Raw genomic sequence first — 23917 nt, 5'->3', positions numbered from 1 at the left:
AGTTATCGTGGCGAATCACACGTTGATCCAATGCCAATTACACACAGACTTCGGATGTTAATTCTTACGCAAGATTACGAGGGACGGGGTTAAAACTCAACGCGCTGGGAATGAAAACAGCGAGAAAAGAGAGGCGAGAAATATGTCTTCGTCACAGCTCTAGCCCATATAGGGGGCGAAAGTTGAACAGATCGCAGCAAGTCTGATCTGGTTGTGTATTACATGAGCGCGAGAATGTGTATATGTATTGCCATTTCTTATCGCGTACTTTCGTTCTCTGCAAATTGAGCGATTCAATTTGCATTAATGGAGTCGGGAAACTGCTCGATTTTTAATCCTTGAATTCGAATCGTGACATAATGAAGACACATCGATCCTGCACCTGTCACCTTGTTGAAGTGCTCGCCAACGCGAAATTTTATGCGGAGGATTATTTTCCCGATTACGAAAGACAAACGTCATAAATTGCGGCAGAGACAACTTGCAAGGACAATGTCACTGTTTTTATATATTAAACGCGTAAACATGTTAAAGGAAAGATATCTCTATGTATGTAAATAGAGATATCTCTATATGCACATTAGCATGCACAAAATAGATCAGTCGTGAAAATAGATTTATTTAAAATAAAAAAAACAAACCAGCTCGCGCTGTTTAAAATATTATTGTTATAATTGAATGACTGAATAATAAGCTAACGCAAAAAGATAAGTCTAATTTCTTATGAATAATGTAAAAAAAAATCGATAATATATAAAAAAAGTTATTAAATTATTATATGTACATTTAATGACTGAATGCTTGTTTTTTACTTACATTATCGTTTTCCACATCGAGATCTAATTTTCACGATGATTATTGTGTTAGATTAATTAAACACTCGTTTGTAGTTATTATTATAAAACCTTGAAAGAGTGAATCACAAAACAAATAAGAAATTTATAAAAATAATTCACAATTTACACAAGAAATGGCGCAAAAACGATATATCATATCGCGCTGTCGATCAAAAGTCGGAGAGACTGATTCGATCGCTTAAGTTACGCGTTGACGACTGTTTTGCCGCTCGTACGTTAAAGTACCGACCATCGACTTGGTCGACGACAAGTGGGGACACACGGTGTTCCGTATACTTTTTGCGATTATGCAGATATTTCGTTGTGACGTCGATGCGCAAGTTTCTACGGTCGATGAACCATTTCCGTTTCCTCTCTCGAATCCGATGTCAATTGGCAGCGACTCCTTTTTCCGAGCGCGATATGCTAAATCTCATTCTTTCGTTCGTATTAATAACGCAATGTGACGTAACTCGTTGTCGCCATTTAAGGCATCACTCAATGTCAATGCCGTTTCCTCGGCGCATACAATACCTTTCCTTTAATGGAATAATACGCTTTATGTTACACGGCGATCTTTTTCGCAATCACCTTGACCCACATAAGAAGACGACGCGTTAGATACACGTCATTTCGTCATTTGCACAATTTGCGTTTCTATCCATATTTCGATCGCAGTTAATTAACCGCGTTGACAAATTGAGACTCTATCCGCGAAGTTTGATCACGTTACGTTTGCCGTTATTACTAAACTTGCATTCGGGACAAGATAAAATCACGAGAAAAAAATAATTTAGAAAAAGCGAAGAAAAAAATAAATAGCTTACCTTGAGAAAGTCGCGTAACCATATTACTTCCGGTTTAGGATCTCCAACGACCTCACAGAGTATGATTACCGTATCTCCCTCGACCGCATCGGTTGATAATGGTTTTGTGACGAAAAGAGGTTCCTTTGAATATCTGGAATCACAGAACAGAGACATTTGCAATTTTATTTGTTACTGACGCGACTTACGAGACAAACGACGCAAAGAACTGAACTTACGGTATGTCCGGAGATGCGCTCGTAATATAAGATAATCCATCGACCATAGATGACCGATCCTGAATCTCAATGACAGCCACTCTGGTGGAAGTTTCAGCGTGACCGACCACATTTGTCGCCGTGCAACTGTAAACTCCGGTGTCTCGCGCGGTGATATTCGCCAGAGAAAATTGGACGGTGCCATCGTGACTTAACGTCATCACGGCTCTTCGACTGGGCCGCAAGCGAATACCGTCGCGATGCCTAGAGTGCGATGATAGAAAAAAATATATCAAATTTTTTATCGTTAGAAGAACAAAAAAGTTGAAAGTTGTGCGTTAAAAAACTTTTACCAAACGACGCCGACACTTGGATACGCCTCGAGTTGGGCGGACAGTCGTAGCTCCTCGCTTGAATTGATCGTATAAACGGTGTCGAGACCGCGAAGAAACTCCGGAGCGATATAAGCTCGAATTCCCTTGTCCACCACGAGGTTACACCGGCAGGATACGGAGCCATTTATGTTCCTCGCTGTCACCATGTAGCATCCGGAATCGTCGAGAGTGGAATGAATTATTTCCAAAGTATGGAAGTTCGAATCATCATCCCAGAAGATGTGACGATCTAAAGAAGAGAATTGATGTAAACGTTTTAACGCCAGATATCAGCAAATGAGACAAATCATACCATCTTGAGAAATTTCCGTTTCGTTCTTGTACCACGTGATCTCCGGAACAGGTTGCCCAGTGACTTGACAAGTGAGTCTTACTGGATAAGTCGTTTGCACGCGCCTGTCTCGTAGTCTCATGGTGAATTGCGGCGGTCTGTCTTCCAATTCGATGCTTAAATTTCTGATGACAATTGTATTGTAATGTTAACTTTATGCTCTTGTCGTATAGCGATTACACATTTACTTACGTAGTTCTAAGTTTTGCATCGGCCTCGATGATTCTTGGATCGGTAACAACGAGGACTCTAGCAAACGACGACACTCTTCCGATCTTATTGCTCGCTTCGCAAACGTATCTTCCAGAATCGTTCTCTTTGACATTTGTAATTGTTAAGAAATATCGCGAACCAGCGTGATGTATCGCGAATCTCGAATCATTGCGCGCATCTATTTCCGTTGTTTCACAATACCATCGCACTTCCGTCTTAGAATCTCCGCGAATCTAAAAACAAAATCGATTAGACAAACGGGAGCCTAAACTATGGCAAAATTTGTGTGACCAAATATTTCAAATTTTATAAATTTATGTAATTAATTAATTTTAATAAATTTACCTCACACTCCAGCTTTACCGGCGTCCCTTCGAGAGCTTTTAATTGACCCGGAAGAATTTTTGTGAATTCCGGAAGATCGGTACTTTCGCTTACCGTCACCGAATTCGTCATAGTGACCGGTTCTCCCCATCCGTAACGATTTCGCGGTGTTACACGGAATTTGTATTCTCCCCCCGGTCGCAAGTTGAACGCATCGAACGCATTGATCGGTGTGATTCCCAACTGGAAAAATCGGATAATGTAGACTTTTTAAGTCACGGGAGATTGAAAAAACTAAGCTAAAAATATTCTCACCTCTGTCCATCGCGCGCCACCGTCACTGCCTAATTGCCAAGCATCGACTTTATAAGCAATTACTGGTGCAGGTCCTCTTCTTTCTGCCTTACCCCAAGTTAGCGATAACCAGTTTTTCCCACCGTCAACAGCAACGGGTTCACTACTGATCGGACCGGGTACGTCTAAAGTTAGATAAATTGTAGACAATTAATTAATTCCTTCTCTAAACGTTTAATCGAGTCCTTCGTAATTACATAAAATATATCCTTGTTGTTTCTTAAAAAAAATTTATGAACAATTCTCGTTTCGCTAACCTCGGTGTCCGTAGAGATATTCCAAGAAGTCAATGATCAAACAATCTTTGTTAGACCATGATTGTCTCAAACGAGAAATAACAATATTTCCGTTTTCATCGTTTACAATCCCGTGATCGTGCGGTTTCATGATAAATTTGACTTTATTTTCGTTTTGATATCAATCGAAAAAGACGACAAACAGAAATATTTAATAATTATATAACAATATTGTATAAAAATAATAAGAGATAGATTCACGACAAGTTAATGTTCATATAATAAAAACGACAATGAAAGATATTTAACGAGATTAATAAATTATGTTTCACTACGAGAAAGATTTATTTTTTTTTGTGCACAAAATATTGAGGATCAAAATTTTGAAAACTATGATATACGAAATGATTCGCGTTCCGACGGCAACTAAATTTTAGATTCGTGGAGTTTGCGAGGTGTTAGTGCGTGGGTGGTGAGTAAGGAAGGTGCGCTAAAAGTAAAACTAAAATAACTCGAGATATTTTTAAACGAAAAGAAACTCGCGTGTTTACTCGGTTACAATATTTTATTGAGGCTCCAAAGCGATTTCGATTGAATTGAAACATTAAATCTCGAAATATTCGTTTACGTCAGAAGTAAATTTCTTCAAAAAGACATGCTGAAGCAATGTTTGGTCGGCATATCAATTCGATGAATAATCGAATAAAATGTTGACGTCATTTCAAGCGATTGCTCGGTCCAGACTGGCGTCCAGCCATTATAATTTAAGCCAAATGCAATATGACGTCGCATTTATTATTGCAAAACGTTTGCTATTCTAATTTTAATAAGTTATTCAATAATATCTATTCGATACTCTTTTAGAGTTACGATCTATTGTTATACAGCATTCTTAATTTTATGTTTCATAAATCTTGCAAGTAATATTATTATAGCACAATCACAATTTTAGTCGAGATAGTTTGTCAAAATCACTTACTTCTTATATAAGACATGTCGTCATCTTGTTCTTCTCCCGCATCACGCTCCGTAACAGAATTCCAATCTGGTGATGGGGTTAACGACCTAGCGCGTTGCTTCACCTACGCAGATATATCATTTGATTACATGTACTTCTTCTTTTGGTTTGGTAACTAGATTTACAAATATTCTCACCTTGATGGAGAAGAAGCTTCTGTCACAACCGTATCTATTCTTAACCAGAATACAGTAGGTACCCTCGTCAGAAGGCAAAGCTTTTTTTAATGTTAATCTAACATAATCGTCAATAGTCTCCTTGTACGATCTCGGTCCGTCCGTGATGTCTGTCAATCCTTTCATCCATATTACTAAAAGACACCAAAGAAATTCATAAGTAAAGAATGAGTTAAAAAAAAAAAGAAATAGAAGTAAAGCAACGTTAGGCGTTTAAAGGTTGAAGTCTCACCTCGAGGTTTAGGGACTCCACTGACTCGGAAGGATATGCTGACGTCTTCGCCAACAATCACGTCGATCGATTTTTTCGAAGGTTTCGAAACAAACATTGCTGGCTTTCCTCCGTCGATAGCGCTCCCTGATACTACGTGCACCGTTGCGCTCGTGTCAATCTGTCCGTAAGCATTGATTGCCCTACACACGTAAGTGCCCCTTTCCGATTCGGTAGCTTCGGGTACAATTAACGTGTGAAGTCCACGTTCGGTGAACATTTTTGCTTTTGATATCGCGATCGGTTCTTTTCGGTCGCCTCGCAGCCATCTTACTTCGGGAGGCGGGACACCTACAACAAACGAATGAAAACTTTAAAACTTCGACATATGACGGTCCCGCATTTGCTTACCTTTGACTTCTACTTGTAGAGCAATCGTTCCGCCAGCAGGTACGGAATAATCCTTCAACAGATTCGAAAATCGCGGTCGTCGTATGACATCCGATTCAGTTGCGTCGCTCACATTTAAATGACTTCGACTCAAGGATTGCCAATCTAAAGTAAAGAAATATATAGAATATAAATACTCATTAGGTGTTATTTTAACTTATACGCAATTAATTTATAACATCTTAATCACCTTCAACATGAACCATATGAGATATTTCTTCAGTATGTAGTTCGTTTTCAGCGCGGCATGTGTACTGTCCGTTATCTGTAACATTAGGATTCGATATTTCCAACCGATATACATCATCATCGAGATAACTTTGCTTATAACGTTCTCCTTGAAGAATCTGTCTGTCTTTCAGCCACGAAACTGACGGTGTTGGATGCGCTCGTACGCGACATTCCAGAATCAATTTGCAGTCAGAATGTCGATAAGTATCTATAAAAAAGCAGTTAAAGTAAAACAATGCGTGTAAGTAAATTGCGTTGTGTCAACAACTACCTTTAATCGATTTTACGAAAATTGGGGGCGAATGCGTGGGCTTGTAATCGGAGTAAACTCTCAAGAGAGACTCGGTGCTCGAAGTGCCTTGTGCGTTTTCAGCTACGCATGTGTATAATCCCGCATCTTCGGGACGTGCGTCATATAATTCCAGATAAGCCATACCGTTTTCATATCGTGTTTTACAACGACTGTCTGATGCATCCAATCTGTAGTCGTCTTTGGTCCAATAAACGCGCGGTTCTGGATTACCAAGAACGGTACAGGTCAATCTAATTCTCATACCAATCCCCACAGTTCTGTTCGTTAACTTCGTGCAAAACGATGGCTTCTTCGGCTTGTCCCATGGAAGACCCTGGAAATTGTAAAGAATTGTTTCACAAAATTACGAAATTCTTTTTTGTTAAAAAGATGAGAAATTGTCTTATCCTCTCTCTCTAAATAACTACCTCCCTCTTGCCAAGATCAACATAATAGGATGGACTAGGTTCGTAAGTGTTGACATTAATTCGTCGAGCCTCTTTACGTCGGGATCGAGTATGCGTGCTGGGTATAATCGTGGCATCGCTATCTTCAGTCGAATAGTCTTCGTACTTCATTAAACTGATCGATCTGGCGCGAATCATACGGTTTTCTCTTTTCTTGCGTCTTCTGTACGACAATCCTGTATCATAATAATATTTATCCATGGTGGAACCACGTAACTTATACTCGTCGAGATTTCTATTCAACGATGTCAAGGAATCTCTCCAGCTGTACGATCTGGAACTGCTAGTAAGCGTTGGCATGCTAGACTCAAGCCGAGAAATGTAATCTCGATGATAATCGTCGAAGAACAGCGCGGTTGATTTGTCAGACTTATATCTATTCTCTAACATATTTTTAAGAAAACGATCAGTCTCGTTCTCACGTCTTCTAGACCATTCACTTTCTCTTATTTGCTCTTCTCTTCTTTGTTTACTTCTATATATTTCCTCTTCGTGTCTTCTTCGTAGTTTTTGTTCTTCTTCCCGCAAAAACCTTGCAGTCTCATCTCTCCTTATCCTTGTTTCTTCATTTCTTTTTAGGTATCTTTCTTCATCTTTGTCAAATATATAATTAGCGTCTTCTTTTTTAGATCGTTCTACAACTCTTCTTTTTTCTAAACGTTCTGTTTCCATTTTATAGAGCCTCTGATTGTCATATTCCGTTATATTATATTTATCACTCTTGTCAGCTCGTTCGTCTTTTTTCGCGCGTAACCAGTTTTCATTGTCTTGTAATCTCCGCTGTCCATCTTCTATTTTTCTTTTCGATCTTTCTGTTTCTTCAAAACGTGATCTTTTTTCTTCTTGTCTTTGGAAGTTTATATTATCTTTTGGTTTGTCATTTTGGATGAGTTGCATCGTTTCTTTTGTTTTAACAATCTCTTCTTTCTTTTCTTTTATTGATTTCTCTTTTACTGTTTCTACAGTTGCATTTTCTTGTTCACTCTTTTTTAATGTCTTTGTCTTTGTTTGTACATCCTTCTTTGACTTAGCTTCTTTATCCTTTGCTTTTATTTCTTCAGTGTCTTGAGTTATCTGTTTCTGTTCCTGAACTTCTTTTTTTGATATTTTAACTTCATCCGTTTTCTTTTCTTTAATTTTTTCTGCAGATATTTCAGTTTTATTAGATTCAGTTTTATTAGATTCTTGTATTTTCTTTTCTAATTCTTCAGTCTTTTCTTCTTTTAATTGTTTATCTTTTTCTTTTTTTGACTTTTCCAATACTGCCTCTTCTTTCTGCTCTTTTCTTTCCTCTCTTAGTTGTTCCTGGCCGGTTTGTTTCTTTTCTGTTATTTTTTCTTCAATTGACTCTTCTTTTGTCTTAGATTCTTTTTTCTTTTCTAAATCTTCAATGTTTTCTTCGGCTTTTTCGTTTTTTACTTTTTTATTTGTTTCCTCTACTTTTTCTTTTATTTTATTTTCTTTCTGTTGAGTTTCATCTTTCTTTACCTTTTCTTTTTCTACTTTTGCACTCTTTTTGCTTTTTGTTTTATCTTTTTCTTCTACTTTTTCCATTTCTTTCTTCTGCTTTTGCTCCATTTCTGTTTCTTTTATTGTTTCTACTTCTTTCTCTTTCATGTCTTCTTCTTTTGTTTTCTTTTGTGCTATCTGTTCTTGATCTTCTTTAGATATCTCTTTTTTCTTATGAAGTTCTTCAGTTTTCTTGTTTTCTTCCTTTTTGTCTTCTTCTTTTATTTTTTCCATTTCTTTCTTCTCCTTTTGCTCCATTTCTTTTTCTTTTATTGTTTCTACTTCTTTCTCTTTCATGTCTTTTTCTTTTGTTTTCTTTTGTGCTATCTGTTCTTGATCTTGTTTAGATATCTCTTTTTTCTTATGAAGTTCTTCAGTTTTTTTGTTTTCTTCCTTTTTGTCTTCTTCTTTTATTTTTTCTATTTCTTTCTTCTCCTTTTGCTCCATTTCTTTTTCTTTTATTGTTTCTACTTCTTTCTCTTTCATGTCTTCTTCTTTTGTTTTCTTTTGTGCTATCTGTTCTTGATCTTGTTTAGATATCTCTTTTTTCTTATGAAGTTCTTCAATTTTCTTGTTTTCTTCCTTTTTGTCTTCTTCTTTTATTGTTTCTGTTGCTTTCTTTTTCTTTTGCTCTTTTCCTTCTATCTTTACTTTATTTTCTTGTTCTTGTAGCTTCTGTTCTTCTTGTATTATCTTTTCTTGAATAGATTCTTCTGTCTTAATAGGTTCCTCTTGTTTCTTTTCCAATTCATTGATCTTCTCGCTTTTTGGTCTGTCTTCTTTAACTTCTTTTACTTTTTCTTCTACTTCTTGTTTCTTTTGTTCTTTCTCTTTTTCTTGTATTTCAATTTGTTTCTCTTCTCTTATCTTTTCTTGAGTTAATTCTGTTTTACTAGATTTGTCTTGCTTCTTTTCTAATTCTTCGATCTTTTCGCTTTCCAAAATTTTATCTTTTTTCTCTTTTAAGGTTTCTTTTTCTTTCTCTTCTTTCTTTATTTCTTTTATTTTTGTTTGCTCTTCTTGTTGTTTTACTTCTTTATTTTTTGTTGTATCAGGTTCTTTTTCTGTTTTTTGATTGTCTTTTTTCTTTGATTCTTCGGTTTTATCTTTTTCTGTATAGAGCTCAGATGTTTCTTTATCTTTTGTATCTTTTATATCTTTTATATCTTTCTGCTTTTCTGCATTGTCAATTTTTTCTTGTTGTTTTAGTTCTATCTTTTCCTTTTCTGTATCTTTTTGTTCACTTTTTTCTTGTGCTACTTTTTCAACTTGTTTTTTTATTATCTTTTCACTTTCTTTCTCTTTTTTTTCTTTTTCGTCTAGTTTCTTCTTATTTTCTTCATCAATAGTTGTTGTAGACAAATCTTTATCTACTGGCTTAGTATCTTCAATTTCTGCTTTTGGTTTGTCCTCTTTTTTGACAGATTTGTTCTCATCAGATTCTTCTAGGTCTTTTTTAGGTTTTTTTTGCAGTGCTGCTTTTGATATGTCTATCCAAAGTATTTCTTCTCTTAAAATTTGATTACATATAATATCTATCGCAGTTTTTAGTTTGTAAATTGGCTCATCAAGAACAGTTAATCCTTCTAATGCTGTTTCTTCACACCATAACAGTTTTGATGCTTGTATTGATTCCTGTAATTCATTGAGACACGGTACCAAGCATTTTGAGAGACCACCTGCAATATCAAAATGTTGCGGTTCCGTCAACGGTTTATCTGCCGATTGCTCTCGTATTATAGCTACCGATTTCTCAAGATTGTGAAGAGCATCAATCATCAAATTAGCAGTGCTTGGATTTTCTTGTATTTGCGGGATAGATTGTTTAATATTTTGTAAAGGTTTTGCCAACATTCCGAGTGCTTCGAATTCGATGCGAATTTCGAGAAACGATACTTGTTGCTGCTCTAATTTGTGTTCAATTGATTCAATTGATTTCTGAATATTCGAAATAGTGTCTACTACTTTTGTTGACAAGTCTGAAAACTTTTTACTTCGTTGTGCAGACAAAACTGTTTCAAGCGCATTTTGAACGAGTTCCAACGGTCTCTCCAAGTTCTTTAGATTTGCGTTAGGTGATTCCTTTGCTGTCACAATGCAACATTCTAACTCAGTTAGTGGTATAGTGAGAGCACTAGACAAAATAGTGATTTCCTTTAATTTCGATTTAGATTTTGGTTTATCGATTTCTTTCTTGATGGATAAAATGCATTTCTCGAGATTAGAAAGTGGCTCAACAATAGCATCAAAACATTGTTCCGTACTAACAGTATTCACAGCATATGTATGTTTTAGTAAAGTTAATTCTTCTTGTACTTTAATCAACGCTTCCGTCATTGGTTTAAGAACTTCAGTTTTTGTAAAGTCATCTTCCATACGTGATACGACTGATTTAATTCCTTCTACCGGTTTTTCTAGTTTCTCGACGATCGACCAATCTGGTGTTATTGTTTCTGCTTGCGCTTCCGCTATAATAGTTTTAGGTTCCATTATGGTACACTGTCGAATGTCAGCTATCGATCTCTCTATTTCATGCAAAGGAATCGCTAAACATTCAGTGATCCAGCTGCTGCTTGTATCTTCTGGTATTGATTGAACATCCGGTGACATTACTCGTGATTCTAAAACGGATATGGCGCGTTGAAGATCTAATAGTGGTTCAGCTAACGCATCTAAAACGACGTTGTCCTTTTGTCGATCTGTCGATGTTTCAACCAACATTTGATCTTGTATTACAGCGATAGAATGGCGCAGTTCTTCGAGCGGCTCGATCAAAGGTCGAAGAACGTATTCATTATTACCTTCGATTTCAAATGAGTGTTCCTTAGCACGTTCAATTGCGATTTGTTCTTGAATAACTGCTGTAGCTGCATCGTTTAACTCTAGCAATGGCTGTATCATTGTCTTCAGCAAAGAAATATCTTCTTTTTCCGATAACGATCGAGTCGTGTCACTAGGTGCGACTATTTTGTGTTCGTCGACGATTACAGCTAAGCACTCACGTAATTCCGTCAGAGGCTTTGCCAATGTTTTCAACGCAGAAACTTCATCTTCCGATATCGACATCGCGATTTCAGCCGGAGATTCGATCGCACCCTGATCAATCACCATTGGACACGTAACTTTCGAAAGAGGCTCTTCGATTATGTCTGCCCAAGTGTTCAAAGACGAAGCACATTCGGAAATAGTGTCTGCTGCAGGTTCTATGACTATCTGCTGATGATTGCACATTGCTATGCACTCCGACAAATTATGGAGAGTCTCGGCAAACGTTTCCAAAGCTGAAACATTTTGTTGCGCAAGCTCGTTCAACGAATCAGGCGCAACTGTGGTTACCTGCTGAATGGACGCGATAGAAGCTCTTAGATCCACCAGAGGTTGTGCGATCGATTTCAGCAAAACGTCAGTTTCTGTTTCCGATATAATGTGACTTCCTGTTTCAAACACTACTTGCTCTTGAACAGTGGCAATGGATCTTTGCATTTCTTCAAGAATAGGTTGTAGAGCAAGCGTTTCCAAGTCCGTAGAGAACAAGTCGCTTGCCAGGCTGTGTCCATCGTGTTCTATAACTTGTTCTTTGCGAACTGTTGCGACGAAAGATTTCTCTAGTTCTTGCAAAGGTCCAACCAAACTGCTGAGAACATTAACTGGTTTTTTAATCTCAACTTCAAAGATTTCAGATTCTTGCATTTTAGTTTCTTCGATTGTTAAAAGTTGTTCTTGCAATATTCGCAGAGGCACGATGATATTTTCAAGCAACTGCGTGCCTACTTTAGTTGGTTGTTTAAGCTCTGTGACTGTTGTAAAAGCTTCGACAACTTTCGGTTGCTCAACAACGACAGAACAACATTTTCTGAATTCTTCAACAGATTTCGCGAAAGCTTGCAGAGCAGATGCATTTTCTATTTCTACAATCTGTTGACTAGCGTTTTCTATCGCATTTAACTGCTGCAAGACTACAGTTGACGTTCTTAAATTACTGAGCGACCTTGCAAAATCTTTTAAAATTATCATATCGTCTGAAGTCGCTTTTGCAGCTAAATTGTCCTGGACAATCGCAACTTGTTCTTGAATTTCCGCTACGGATTTGTTCAAATTGTCTAATATTGGCTTGATTGGCAAACGTTGCAAAGACAGAGCGATTTCTTGGTGAGATGCAGCCAAGAAAGATTGCTGCAACTCTTGCAATGGTTGCACCATACATTCTAAAGCGACAACTTTCACTGATTCCTTTGTTTCTATCGTTTGAGACACTCGATCTTCAAGCTCTAATATCGCGCTCTGCAATCCTTCGATTGGAATAGTTATCGTTTTCAAGAAGAGTAGAGAAGTTACTTCATTTTCTTGTTGCGTCACATCTTGCTTAGCTATAGTAACTAGGTGATTCGCTGTTTCTGTTACTGACTTTGCGAACGATAACAAAGTCGATACCTTTTCAGTTTCAGTAACTTCGTTGGAATGATCAAGAGTTTCTTCAACAACTGTTAACGGTATCTTCAAGCTTTCAAGAGCTTCGTTTAATGTTTCTGTTGCAGAATTATTCTTGCTAGAAATTGCTTGCTGCTGAACTACACTAATTGAAGTTTTTAGCTCTTCTAACACAGGTTTTAAATCAGGATTTACCAACAGACCTTGATGTTCTTCAAGGTCTTTTGTAACTTCTTCTTGCGCAACTGCAACATGTTGCACATTTGTAATTAACAATTGTTCTAGCTTTTTCAAAGGATCTATTACTGCACTCAACTGAACGAGCTCCTCTTTTTCTTGTTGTATTTCTAATAGTTCAGCTTTATGACTATGAAGATCGTTTATTTGAGACAAGGTTTCGTGTAGAATATGAATAGGATCGACGATCTTTTGTAAAACTTCTGGATTCAGTGTTTGTTCTTCTTTTTTAGCGATTTGTAGAGGCGGTACTTCTTCTACTTTTACTTGATCAATAATAGACATAAATTTCTCACCAAATTCCTCTACCGATTTGGCAAGAGTTTGCAAAACTGTAATCTGTTCAGTACCCAACAATTCCACACCCTGTTGGCAAATTGTGGGATCAGACTGAATACTTGCCAGAGACATCTTCAAATCTTCTAACGGTTTCTCGACAGCTTGCATTAAACGCATTTTGGTTATTTCACTTGGGCTGGCTTCAATTGCAGTATAAAACTGTACTTGCTCTTGAACTGTTGCGACTGATTTTTGTAGCTCTTCTAAAACGCACGCGATTTCTGTACTATCTTCGAACGACGGGAGTTCTAAATTTATTAATGGTTCTAACAAAGTTGAAAATGCAACTGCCTTTTTATCGGAAAACTCTAGAACTCCCATTTTTTCAACTTCATCGAGTGATTTATGCAATACTTGAAGAGGAGAAAGAATTACTTGAAGAGTCTCAATTTTTACTTGTTCCTTCTGCATTGTATCCTTTTCTGACTTAATTATTTCTATCTTTTCTTTGTCGGTAATTTTTAAGCTTTCTTCTTTAACTTCCTCGAAACATTCTTCTATTAAATTTATTTCTTCTTTCTTTTCGACATGTTCTTTTATTTTATCAGGCGTTGATGAAGATGTTAATACCTCCTGTGATGCTACTGCATCTTCTGTTGATAAGCTGCTCACGTCTTTAACTATATCATCCATCTTACTAATTGTTTTTACTTCACTCACTTCCGTTTCTATTTCTTCTAATTTTAAATCGTCATTGTCTTTCGGTTTAATCAAATCTGCAGAAGGCGAACTAGACTCCAAGGTTTTGTCGCATTTTACTTGTTCCTGAGACTCCATGATGGCTTCTATAAGTTCCTCGAGAGGTCGAGCAGTCGTTTCTTCAATATTCTTCACTTCTTCTTTTATCTTAGATATTTCCGTTTCTTTCTCATCTACGATTTGAACACATTTCGGTATTTGAATCATTTTCAGGCATTTAATGGTGTCACTAATGTAAGGTATTAAAACTCTCGCAGTTGTAACTAACAACTCTCCGTTTTCATCGAAGTACTTGTTCTCATTAATTGTCTGACATATTGATTCTAATACATTTTTGAGATCATTTAACGGTTTAGCAAAAGATTGTAAAGATGTCATAATGTTCTCCTTCAATTCTGGTTTAACTCCTTCGTCAGTTAAGGAAATAATCACAGCAACAGCTTGCTCAAAATCATTAAAAATATTTTCCATACGAGAGAAATCGTTATTTAATAACGGAGATAAAGACGACAGTGATGATGACAATGATCTAATGCATGTCTTGATAGAAGTATTTGTAGCTTGTAGATCGTAAACAATTTGCATCAACGCTGTCAGCTCTTGTATTTTCCGTCTGTCCTCGTCAGATTTCGAAATGAGCGATTTTTGTGTAGCAGACTTTATAAAATGACTGAGTTCTTGCAGAGGCTGTGGTAAGTTGTTTATTGCAGAGTTAAACTTTGACATCTGAGTTATCAAATATTTTTGCCTCTCTTCCTCTTCCTGAGTCTTTTCGTGTTTTGCAGTATCTACTAGATTAACTTCTTGTTCTGAACGAGTTGCTTCTGAAGTTTCTAAAACTGACGTTTGTGTCATTTGAGGAGCATCTTCGATCTTTAATTCTGCACTTTTTTGAACTACCGCTTCAGTAGATGGTTCCGTGATCACCATTACAGTCTCAATTTCTTCTTGTGATATTTCTATAATTTCATCAGTGATACTTTCTATTTCCGTGATAATTACTTTCGCTTTCTGCTCGGCCACCTTTTCTATAGTTACTATAGAGTCTTTTACTTCATCCAAAACATCTATAACAGCAGAAAAAGTCTCTACAATCGGCGCTTCATTGGAAGCGCCTTCCTGGACGAGTTCTGCTTTGTGCATCGATAGAGAAGAATTCAGTTCTGAAATAGAATCAGCTAGTTCCTGAAGCTGGACTAGTACAGAGTGTGAAATTGTTGAGGGTTGTTTCTGCATGTTCTCTTTGAGAACATTTAACGCCGACAGAACCTGACTAGTTGGATAAAGAAAGCCTTCTACAATCGCTTCTTCGTCAACTAATTCACTGCTAATCTCGATAAATTGCATTTGCGTAAAAGAGATTTGTTTCTGTAACGCTTCCAAGCATTTGGACACCACTTCACGCGTATCTTTATCCGCATGCTCTTCCAAAGATAATATGGCGCTTGCCAAGCGATCCAATGTGCCTGTAAGTCGATGTTGAAGAGGAATCTTAACGCTACTTGACTGGCGCAAATAGTCAGTTTTACCGATTTGTTTTTGCACTTTCAGAATCGCGGAATTAAGCTGCGTTAAGGATTCATTAAACAAAAACGCTTCCTCCATGTTCGCGATCGCTTCGACTGTATGACAAACTTGTTTTTGTAAACCGTCAATTGCTCGTAAAATAACGCTTCTTCTTTCCTCCAATAAGCAGGCTTTAGAAACCAAACTTTTCCGACTGCTTTGCACCATAGACAGACAACTGTGAAATTCTTGCAAAGGTTCCAAAAGGTTTCGCAATTCAACGATCATTGATTCACGTCGATCCAGAACATCAGTTTCTTGAATAGCAGTCTTGATGTCTTTTAGAAGAGTATCGGTTGGATTTCCTAAGATTTTCGCAACGTCTGTTTCAAGAGTTTCTTCCGCAGTTTGTTCCAGATCCTTCATGCGTTCCATAATGTTTTCTAGAGGCTTTGAGATGTCCCGAAGACACTCCAGAATTTTTTGTCTCGATGATATTTTTTGAATTACAATCGGGACTTCTGTTTTAATTTCTTCTAGCACGCACAGTAGAAATTCAAATTCTTTTTCAGCGTCTCCGTCTTTATTGATAAATTGAGTTGTCGGTCTTATCACGTTATTTTCTATCGTATTCAACAGCGGAATCAATCGATTCAGTATCATAAGTTCCAGAACGTCGTGTTTGTGCGATTTTGAAAGAAGTTCTCGGATGTTCATCAATGGTTGCGTTAAATTAGTTAGTACCAACGTTGCCTGATGAACTTTCTCTTCAGATGATCCAATTTCTTCACCGTAAACGGTGGTCATCATGCGTATTGTAGAAATAGTTCTTCTTAATTCTTCGAGAGAATTAGCCAGTTTTGATTGCGGAATCATAGTGGTTCGTGTTATCGATTCCTCGAAATCTTCCAGGATACCAGTCATTTCCAATTGAAGTTTTTCCAGAGTTTCTGATAAAATCGTGATTAATTTATTCGCTTTCTTCTCTCTTTCTTGCATCTCGCTCTTTATAATCATTGAAGTGATTTCCGCTGCTGTTTTGGTTTCGTCTTCTGTTACGATTTGCTCAGTAGCTTGTTCAATAGGCAATACAGTAGATTCAAACAGTGTTGTCGATGCAATTTCTGTGAGAGTGCCTGGTATTGTTTCGCGGGAAGCAGTAACGGCTTCGTCTTCTTCTTCAGTTTCCACATTAGATGTCTTTGTAGATTGTTTAAGTTCCTGCTGATAAAGAGCGTTTTTGATCGAAAGCGGCAGTTGATTTTCGATTTGTTGAACGATGTCTACTATTGATAGTAAAGACTCTTCGTTTGCGTGTTCTTGAAGAACATCCATGATAGTTTGCAAGAGATGTTTCATAGGACGATCCAAATTTTCCAAAGTAGAAAGATCTTCTGGTCCGTGATATATAGAAATAGCATTTTTCAGTCTTATTAACGGTTCCCGAAGATCGATCAGAGCTTCTATCAAACTTTCGTAGCTTGGCGGTTCAGAATACGAAGTTTGAATAGCGATCTGAGTCACGTCTCTCTTCAATTCCTCGATCGTTGAACTCAATTCAGATACTTCATCTTTCGTACTGTCTTCAGACGTAGTAGATAACCAGTGTTTAAGAGGATGTAAAGAACGATTGATTTGATCAGCCAGATTTGAACTCTTTTCCTCCGTATCTTCCATTCGGGACTTGGTATCACTTTCTTTTTGCAATTTTTTCTTCGATATTTCTTTCGCTACAAGAGTCGCGTCTCTTTCTATTTCTTCCAACAATTGTAGGATAGATACCATCGATTCAGCGGAGGAACTTTGTTTGATTACACCGTGAATGATATCCTTCAGTCTGCTGATTGGTCTCATTAAGTTATTTAGAATTTCTTCCTCTCCTGGTTTGTGCTTCTCCGTCAACAAATCTTTTTGCAAATTTAACAACGATTCTTTTAATCTGCTAATTTCCTGAGTTATTTTTTCATCTACCGGGTTCTTCAAACTCGCGATTGTAACAGCTGAAGAACCAATTGCCTGACGTAACGTTTCAATACACGTAATTAAATTAGAGGAAACTTTATGCTCTTCTTGTTTCTCTAAAACTGAAGACAAAGCGAAGTGCACGTTACTCAAACTTTGATCGATGTTCAAACTCTTCAGTATCTGTTTCTGAGCAGTTTCTATTTCCAATAACTGCTCCACTAATTGCAATATTTGTTTATCAGTATCTTCTAATATCGTAAGAATTGTTTCTGCTCGAGAAAGCGCTTCACGATTTCCAGAATTTTTCAAAATATTTACTACCACGCACTTAAGTTTTTTGATAGCAAGCGTGGTTTCTTTTATTATCGGAAGTTCTTGAGGAGTATAGTCTTCTATCGCTAAAATTGACTGAAGATCTAACAGAGGTTCCTTGAATTCCATCAAGCTATTTAGCGTCTCATTTTCTCTGAAAGTCATCGCAGTGTGCGCTATGTGGGATGCGCATTCTTTTAATTCTGTCAAACACGTCGCAAGTGGCGACATTTTCAGAGCTTCTTGCGGAATTTTGTTCAGTTTTGATCGTTCCATATAATCTACAATCGCGCTAAATGCCGATTGAATATCGACCAGCGGATCCACGATTTCTTCAGATATATTTCCAAACGTGTCCGAGGTCGATTTTATCAAAGTTCCTTTCATCGTTTCGCTAGGAATGTTGCAAATGCGTTCGTTAACTTTGTTCAAAACTATCAACGTGGATTGCAAAGATGGCAGTCCAAGATTTTCGACGACGTCTGACAACTGAACGATGGATGGTTCGAGAATATTACGAACATATTCTATTTCTTCCGCTGATGTAATTTTATTGAGTGATTTCAGTAATATATTCAGAGGTTTTTCGAGTTTATTCAGATTTTCAATGTCTTTTTTCTGTGTAACTTCGACTATTTGACACACATCGCTGATTCGTTCGTGAATGCTGGAAAACTGTTGTACTAAAGATTCGGGTACTTTTTTGCATGCTTTCAAAGCTTTGCATAAAGCTGATCTTGATTCTAAAAGAATATCTTCCGTCATTTCTTCAATTTCTTTGGCACCAGAGATGTTAATAGCTTCCTTCGCGCCTTTTAAATTATCGAGCAATTCTTCTTTAATAAATAATTTTTCTTGTTCAGTTTCATATCGAACATCTGGTTCTGTGCCATTTACAGGTTGATCTGGTGTTATCGCGTCAACTTCATCTTCTGATTTGCTTCTTCTTCTCTTTTTATCGTAGTCACTGTAGCCGGAATAATCTTCGGAGCTGCTTTTGTCTTTGTGTTGTTTTTTTCTGCGCTGTTTCTTTCTCTTCGGAACACCAGTGACCAAATCGAATGAAGAATCGCCGCCAATTCCGTCGTCTAGACTGGAACCAGTTGACCTGCCTTCACTCAAACTGCGTTTTCTATTGTCTACCGTAGTTTCTTCTAAAATATCTTTCTTTTCGATTAGACTTTCTGTAATGGAAAGATGTGCGGAGGACAACGCATCCGCGAAAGTATCGCTGTCGTCCTGTTTTGAAGACGGGAGCGGAGACAACGGTGGCTCCTCATCTTTCTGAGCGCTGTGAAAGCTTTCGGATTCGATTCGTTGGCTTTTTTCGCTCTTCGACGACGATATGCTCATTGATTTTTTTCGAGGAGGTCTGCTAGGAGCTTTCTCGTCTTCTTCTCCGTTGTATCGAGCTGATCTCTTCAGAGAACTGCGAGAATCGCGTTCTGGCGAAGAGAGAACATGCGTCACGTCATCCATGATAGAGACATCTTCGACATCAGCTTCGGTTCTTAGATCGTCTTCTGCGCTGACGAAATAATCGGGTGACACGTCAATCACTACGGCCTCCATCAGCAAATTACCGGACGTAGATGTTTCTTTAACGAACCTCATCGGTGGTAGCTCGATCACGTTATGTTCTACATAAATACATTTATAAATTATAAACTAACGAATATATTTGTTTTTCTTCTGTGTGATATTCAGTTATGATAAATTAGAAAAAGATGTAATGTAAGTCTCTTACCTGTTACATGCTCAGACAATTGATCAGCGTACATTTCGACGATTTGAAGCGCCTCTTCTTCAGTGAGATCGGGTGTTTCGTACAAACTGACTGACACTTCTTTACCGTCAAAGCTAAAGGATACCTCACCTCGCTCGTCCAATGTAACAGAATGATCTGTTTGAGGTGTATCGTACAACTGGGAGGTTCGCTCTTCGTGTATGGTCGATAAGGATAAATTTCTCGCTAATTCGTGACCGTTTGGCGACTGAATTTCCTTTGCTTGTTTTGCCGCTTTTGCTTCTGAAATTAAATCTTTGTTTGGTTAAACTTCTTACAGTTTTTCTAAAAATTGCAGTATCTAACACACGAAGATCTACCTTCGAATCCTAAGAGAGACGCGGAACTGCTGACTGTTCCCATGCAATTCGTAGCTTCGCAAGTGTACACTCCTAAACAACAGGTGCCGTCCTGTCCAGAAATAATTCGATGTATATCACCGGGTTTGAGCTCGGCGTTGTCTTTGTACCACTTCAAAACCGGCTGTGGGACGCCGATAACCTTGCACTCTAAATTTACAGCACCTTCTTCCGACAAGATCGCTCGTAAACTTTCGAGGAATATCGGTTTTTTGTAATGCTTGGGAATGATCAGCTTGAGGAAACAGGATGTGACGCTGTGGCCAAAGTCGTTTGCCGCAACGCATTTCCATTCGGCCTGAACAAATGGCAAAATTTGATAAATATTTTTTCATATCTTAAATAAAATAATTTCGTAATTTTGCGATTACTCACTTGATCGATAAACTCGAGCTTTTGCACTTCAAGATGACATTTACCAAGAGTCTCTTTTGCTTGGTGATACTTGTCGGATTCGTCAACTAATGTATCGTCTCTGTACCAAGAAAGAGTTGGTTCTGGAGCAACACTTACTAAAGGAAAATTACATTTTGTTAATGTGATAAAAGACAAAGTTTAACAATTTATTTACTTAAAAAAATGAAAAAATATAAATACCTTGTATTGTGAAGCGGAAGTCTTCGTTTATTCTCGCTTCGCAACTTCGAAGGCCCTTAATGAACTTCGGAGGCTGATTGGTGCTCAGGAGTTGAAAACGTTCCTCTTCGTTTAGCTGATTCTGAATATCTTCGATTGTCAATTCGGCTGTGCTCTTGGCTTCGCCCATGCAGTTTTTCGCGATACAGCAATAAGAACCTAAATAATATTTAATGAATCTATGCACATAGAGAATGAAAAAGAAATCGAGAGTAATAAGAGCTACCTAATGAATTAGTTCCCGTCAATTGATAAACGTCTCCTGGCTTCAGTTCCTGACCATCTTTGAACCACCTCAACAATGGAGTTGGAAAACCTACGACTTTGCATTCGAACGAGACAAGACCTTCTTCCGTCAGAACTGCTTTCAGGTTCTCCATGAACCGCGGTTTTCTATAATTTCTTGGAACTTGAAAAAAAGATAAAATAATCATTAATACTTTTATATTTTACATTATATATATATATCTATATTAGCACTCTATTTTTGGTACGCAATACGTACTAGACATTGCTACGTAACAGCTTGAGAATTGCTTCATATTCTCCTCGCTGGTAGCGACGCACTTCCATTCACCCTCATCTACGGCCTCTACTTGTGTTACCTCAATCGAGTATCCTCCGATGCCATCCTCTATGATGTGATATTTTTCGCCGGGTTCGACACGACCTCCTTTGTTGTACCAAGTGATCGTTTTCGGCCAGGGAGGTACTTGAACTATCAGTTAACATTTCACATAAAGATAAAATAAATGTAATGTGTAATAAAAAACAAAAAAATTATTAATCAATTTTTTACCGCGACAAGATAGCAAGAGATCGTCTCCGATTCTGCAGCATTCGTCTTGAAGAAACTGTTTAAATACTGGAAGTGGTCCCGATGGTGTTAGAGCATCCGCCGGTTTCAGCGAACCTTCACGACTTCCTCTTCCAACGACGTGAACCTGGAAGAACAAAACAAACGACTTGTCTACATCTCGTCAAACAACAAAATCGAAAGAAACAGAAGTAAATGTATTTACTTTAGAAGAAGAATAAGCTGTTCCCATACAATTGACCGCTTCGCAAGTATAAACTCCGAGAGAAGTTGGATCATCGAGATTGGCGGTCAACGCGAAAACGTCTCCGGCCTTGATTTCTTTGTTGTCTTTGAACCATCTCAGCATTGGTGTAGGTACACCCACTACTTTGCATTCCAGCGACACCGTACCCGTTTCTGTGAGCAGCGCGCGAAGCTCTTCGACAAATTCGGGCTTCTTATAAGCTTTCGGAACTGAAGTTTGAGATCGAATCTACGATTATTAATTAATTCGAAACGATAATCAATTTAGAAACGTCGAGCGAACAATCGATTACCAATAACAGTGAGGGTGGACGTGCACGAGGATCTCCCGCTACGATTTTCCGCCATGCACGTCCAACTTCCTTGATCCTCGACGGTGACGGGGGCGACATCAACGCAATGAAAATTACCCTCGTTAACAAGGGAGAATCTAAGTCCATCGTTAATGAGCGAGTCATCTTTGTACCACGTTATCTGAAATTATTAAGTGTCTAATGTCTTTTTTTTGTAATTGAGTTAAAAAATGATGAGTTTTACGACGCGATTTTATTGTAGTTTTATATAATAATTAAATTCCCCGTATAGTAGAAATGGTGTAATACGTTAAAGCGCTTTAAGCGTATGGCGGAAGAGGAATATCGCGAAGGAATATCGGAATATATAGTCTCTCTGACATAGTATGCGGCCACGCGTAATAATAGTATTAATACGACGCACAAGAACGCGCAAAAGCGTCAGCTTCCTTTACTCTTCGCCATCTTTCGTCAGGTCATGGACCTCCCGATACCCATCTTAGTTCGCCTTTCTCGTTTCGTCTGGTGCCGGGACACGAAAAGGAAGAGAAATGCCTAACAATAAGTCACGGCTGGTACCATCAGTTTCCAACCTTCCGGGTTGATCGCAGAAGTTGGCACGGTATATTATCAATCTATCTTAGGTCAGAATGTCTCTTACGTCACGTCACAGATATGGCCATGTCGCCACAGGTCATTTTCTCGTCTCGTTAATACACCATCCAATTAAGCTATAATTATCTGCGACAAATTTATTCGCAACACAATATGTGCCCGAATAATATGTTTCTTACGTGTGCTGCGCCTCAGTGAAAAAAAAAATTTTGTTAGTATGTCAAATCTTACCTTTAAAGTGCTTGAACTTCGGACTTCCACCAAAAATCTGGTTCGAGTGCCGACCTTTACTGCGAGATCGCTTAATCTTCGTAAAAAAACGGGAGGTTCACCGTCTTCGTAGCTTTGCTCGCTGACGCTCAAATGTATTTTCTTTGCAGCGCCTTTACTGTTTTCTTGCCCGAGTCTTGTGGCTACGAGGGAATAGTAACCCGTGTCATTTTTGCGCGATTGCTTCAGAGCTAGTTGAACGATATTGCCTCGCATCGACAACCGATAACGATCCGATGAAATTGGTAATCCATCTCGTATTCTGTAAATTTAGTCAATTAAACAGTACTGATTCTTGTAAATTTATGTAACAATGAAAGAAAAGGTGTTTTGAGTGAACAATTAAAGAAAAATGTAATTAATTGTATAATGTGCGAATCAAATAATGTAGAAAAGTGAGTTGCTGCAGAATTATTTCGACAATTGCTAATTGTTTAACGATTTAATTAATCTTGAATTGAAATGTATTTGTATTTTTTCGGGGTTATGGCTGGTGTCCAATCAGCTCGGCTACTTTCGCCGAATCTATTTATCGTTTGTCTGTCAACATTTCCGCGCTATTCAAACTAATTGATTACATACTATTAGATCATTTAATTAGATTAAATTTGGGTTTTTTAATAAATTTATAATATTCTTTAACTGACTTTAGTCTTTTAAGAATTTTTACGATTTTAAGGATTTTACGAGCAATTGCCAAACATTTTTATGCATTTTGAGAAAATTGCAACAAATACAAATTTTAAAATAAGAAGGAAACAAAAACAAAGAAGACTTGGGTTTTTTTGTATGTTATATCATCGCGCTTAACTTTGTTATTATGTTCTTCTCTGACGCCTGTTTCTATATCTATGTAAAAATATGTTACATTGGCCCGACATATTTCGGGTAACAGAATGATCTAGAGTCTTGGCATTGCTCTACTGCCCTATTTTTGTCATCTTTTTCGCAACGTGAGGAGCTCGTTTAGAAAAAAAAAAAGATTTGAGAAAAAAAGTCTGATATAAACACAATCTATTGATTTGTCTGCACGTTTTTTTCTTTATGTAATAAATCGTTATTATAGCGATCGAAGGAACAATAGGAAATGCAGAACGATCCCTAGAAATATCGCACATCGATACCATCATTGCAACGCGATGCAATTGCGCGCATCTGACGTAAGGCCGGTGAGAATAAACTGACGCGACGCCACGTAGCCTCGACGTGTCTCTATCGCTTAATTCATATTCACATTTCACGTGTTTTTAATAAATCTGTATTACAGCGCGCGTTTTGCATTCAATATCTAAAACACCGTTAAAGAGATATGTGATGTTTACATTGTTTGATTGTCAGCGTA

General features: G+C 37.7%; 1 protein-coding gene across 1 annotated transcript in view; it reads right to left on the bottom strand.

Moving 5' to 3' along the window:
* LOC109859773 (titin homolog) overlaps window positions 1–23917 on the bottom strand; it is a 44557-nt gene that overhangs the window by 10712 nt on the left and 9928 nt on the right. The window contains exons 11-35 of the mRNA XM_020438324.1: window positions 22537–22837; window positions 21691–21871; window positions 21357–21607; window positions 21134–21278; window positions 20840–21052; window positions 20561–20743; window positions 20296–20493; window positions 20074–20210; window positions 19660–19996; window positions 19301–19582; window positions 9312–19193; window positions 6520–9029; window positions 6071–6425; window positions 5759–6007; window positions 5530–5673; window positions 5140–5469; window positions 4869–5041; window positions 4693–4795; window positions 3439–3602; window positions 3145–3366; window positions 2779–3032; window positions 2548–2711; window positions 2214–2484; window positions 1882–2124; window positions 1664–1796 (exon numbers count right to left, since the gene is read on the bottom strand). Coding sequence (XP_020293913.1) covers window positions 1664–1796; window positions 1882–2124; window positions 2214–2484; window positions 2548–2711; window positions 2779–3032; window positions 3145–3366; window positions 3439–3602; window positions 4693–4795; window positions 4869–5041; window positions 5140–5469; window positions 5530–5673; window positions 5759–6007; window positions 6071–6425; window positions 6520–9029; window positions 9312–19193; window positions 19301–19582; window positions 19660–19996; window positions 20074–20210; window positions 20296–20493; window positions 20561–20743; window positions 20840–21052; window positions 21134–21278; window positions 21357–21607; window positions 21691–21871; window positions 22537–22837 — 17425 coding nt within the window. The remainder of the gene's footprint in view (window positions 1–1663; window positions 1797–1881; window positions 2125–2213; window positions 2485–2547; window positions 2712–2778; window positions 3033–3144; window positions 3367–3438; window positions 3603–4692; window positions 4796–4868; window positions 5042–5139; window positions 5470–5529; window positions 5674–5758; window positions 6008–6070; window positions 6426–6519; window positions 9030–9311; window positions 19194–19300; window positions 19583–19659; window positions 19997–20073; window positions 20211–20295; window positions 20494–20560; window positions 20744–20839; window positions 21053–21133; window positions 21279–21356; window positions 21608–21690; window positions 21872–22536; window positions 22838–23917) is intronic.

Source organism: Pseudomyrmex gracilis, unplaced genomic scaffold (assembly GCF_002006095.1).
Source record: "Pseudomyrmex gracilis isolate BER0280 unplaced genomic scaffold, ASM200609v1 scaffold_285, whole genome shotgun sequence".
Taxonomy (NCBI): domain Eukaryota; kingdom Metazoa; phylum Arthropoda; class Insecta; order Hymenoptera; family Formicidae; genus Pseudomyrmex; species Pseudomyrmex gracilis.
The sequence above is the reverse complement of the archived record's forward strand: the minus strand, read 5'-3'. Positions and strand labels throughout refer to the sequence as shown.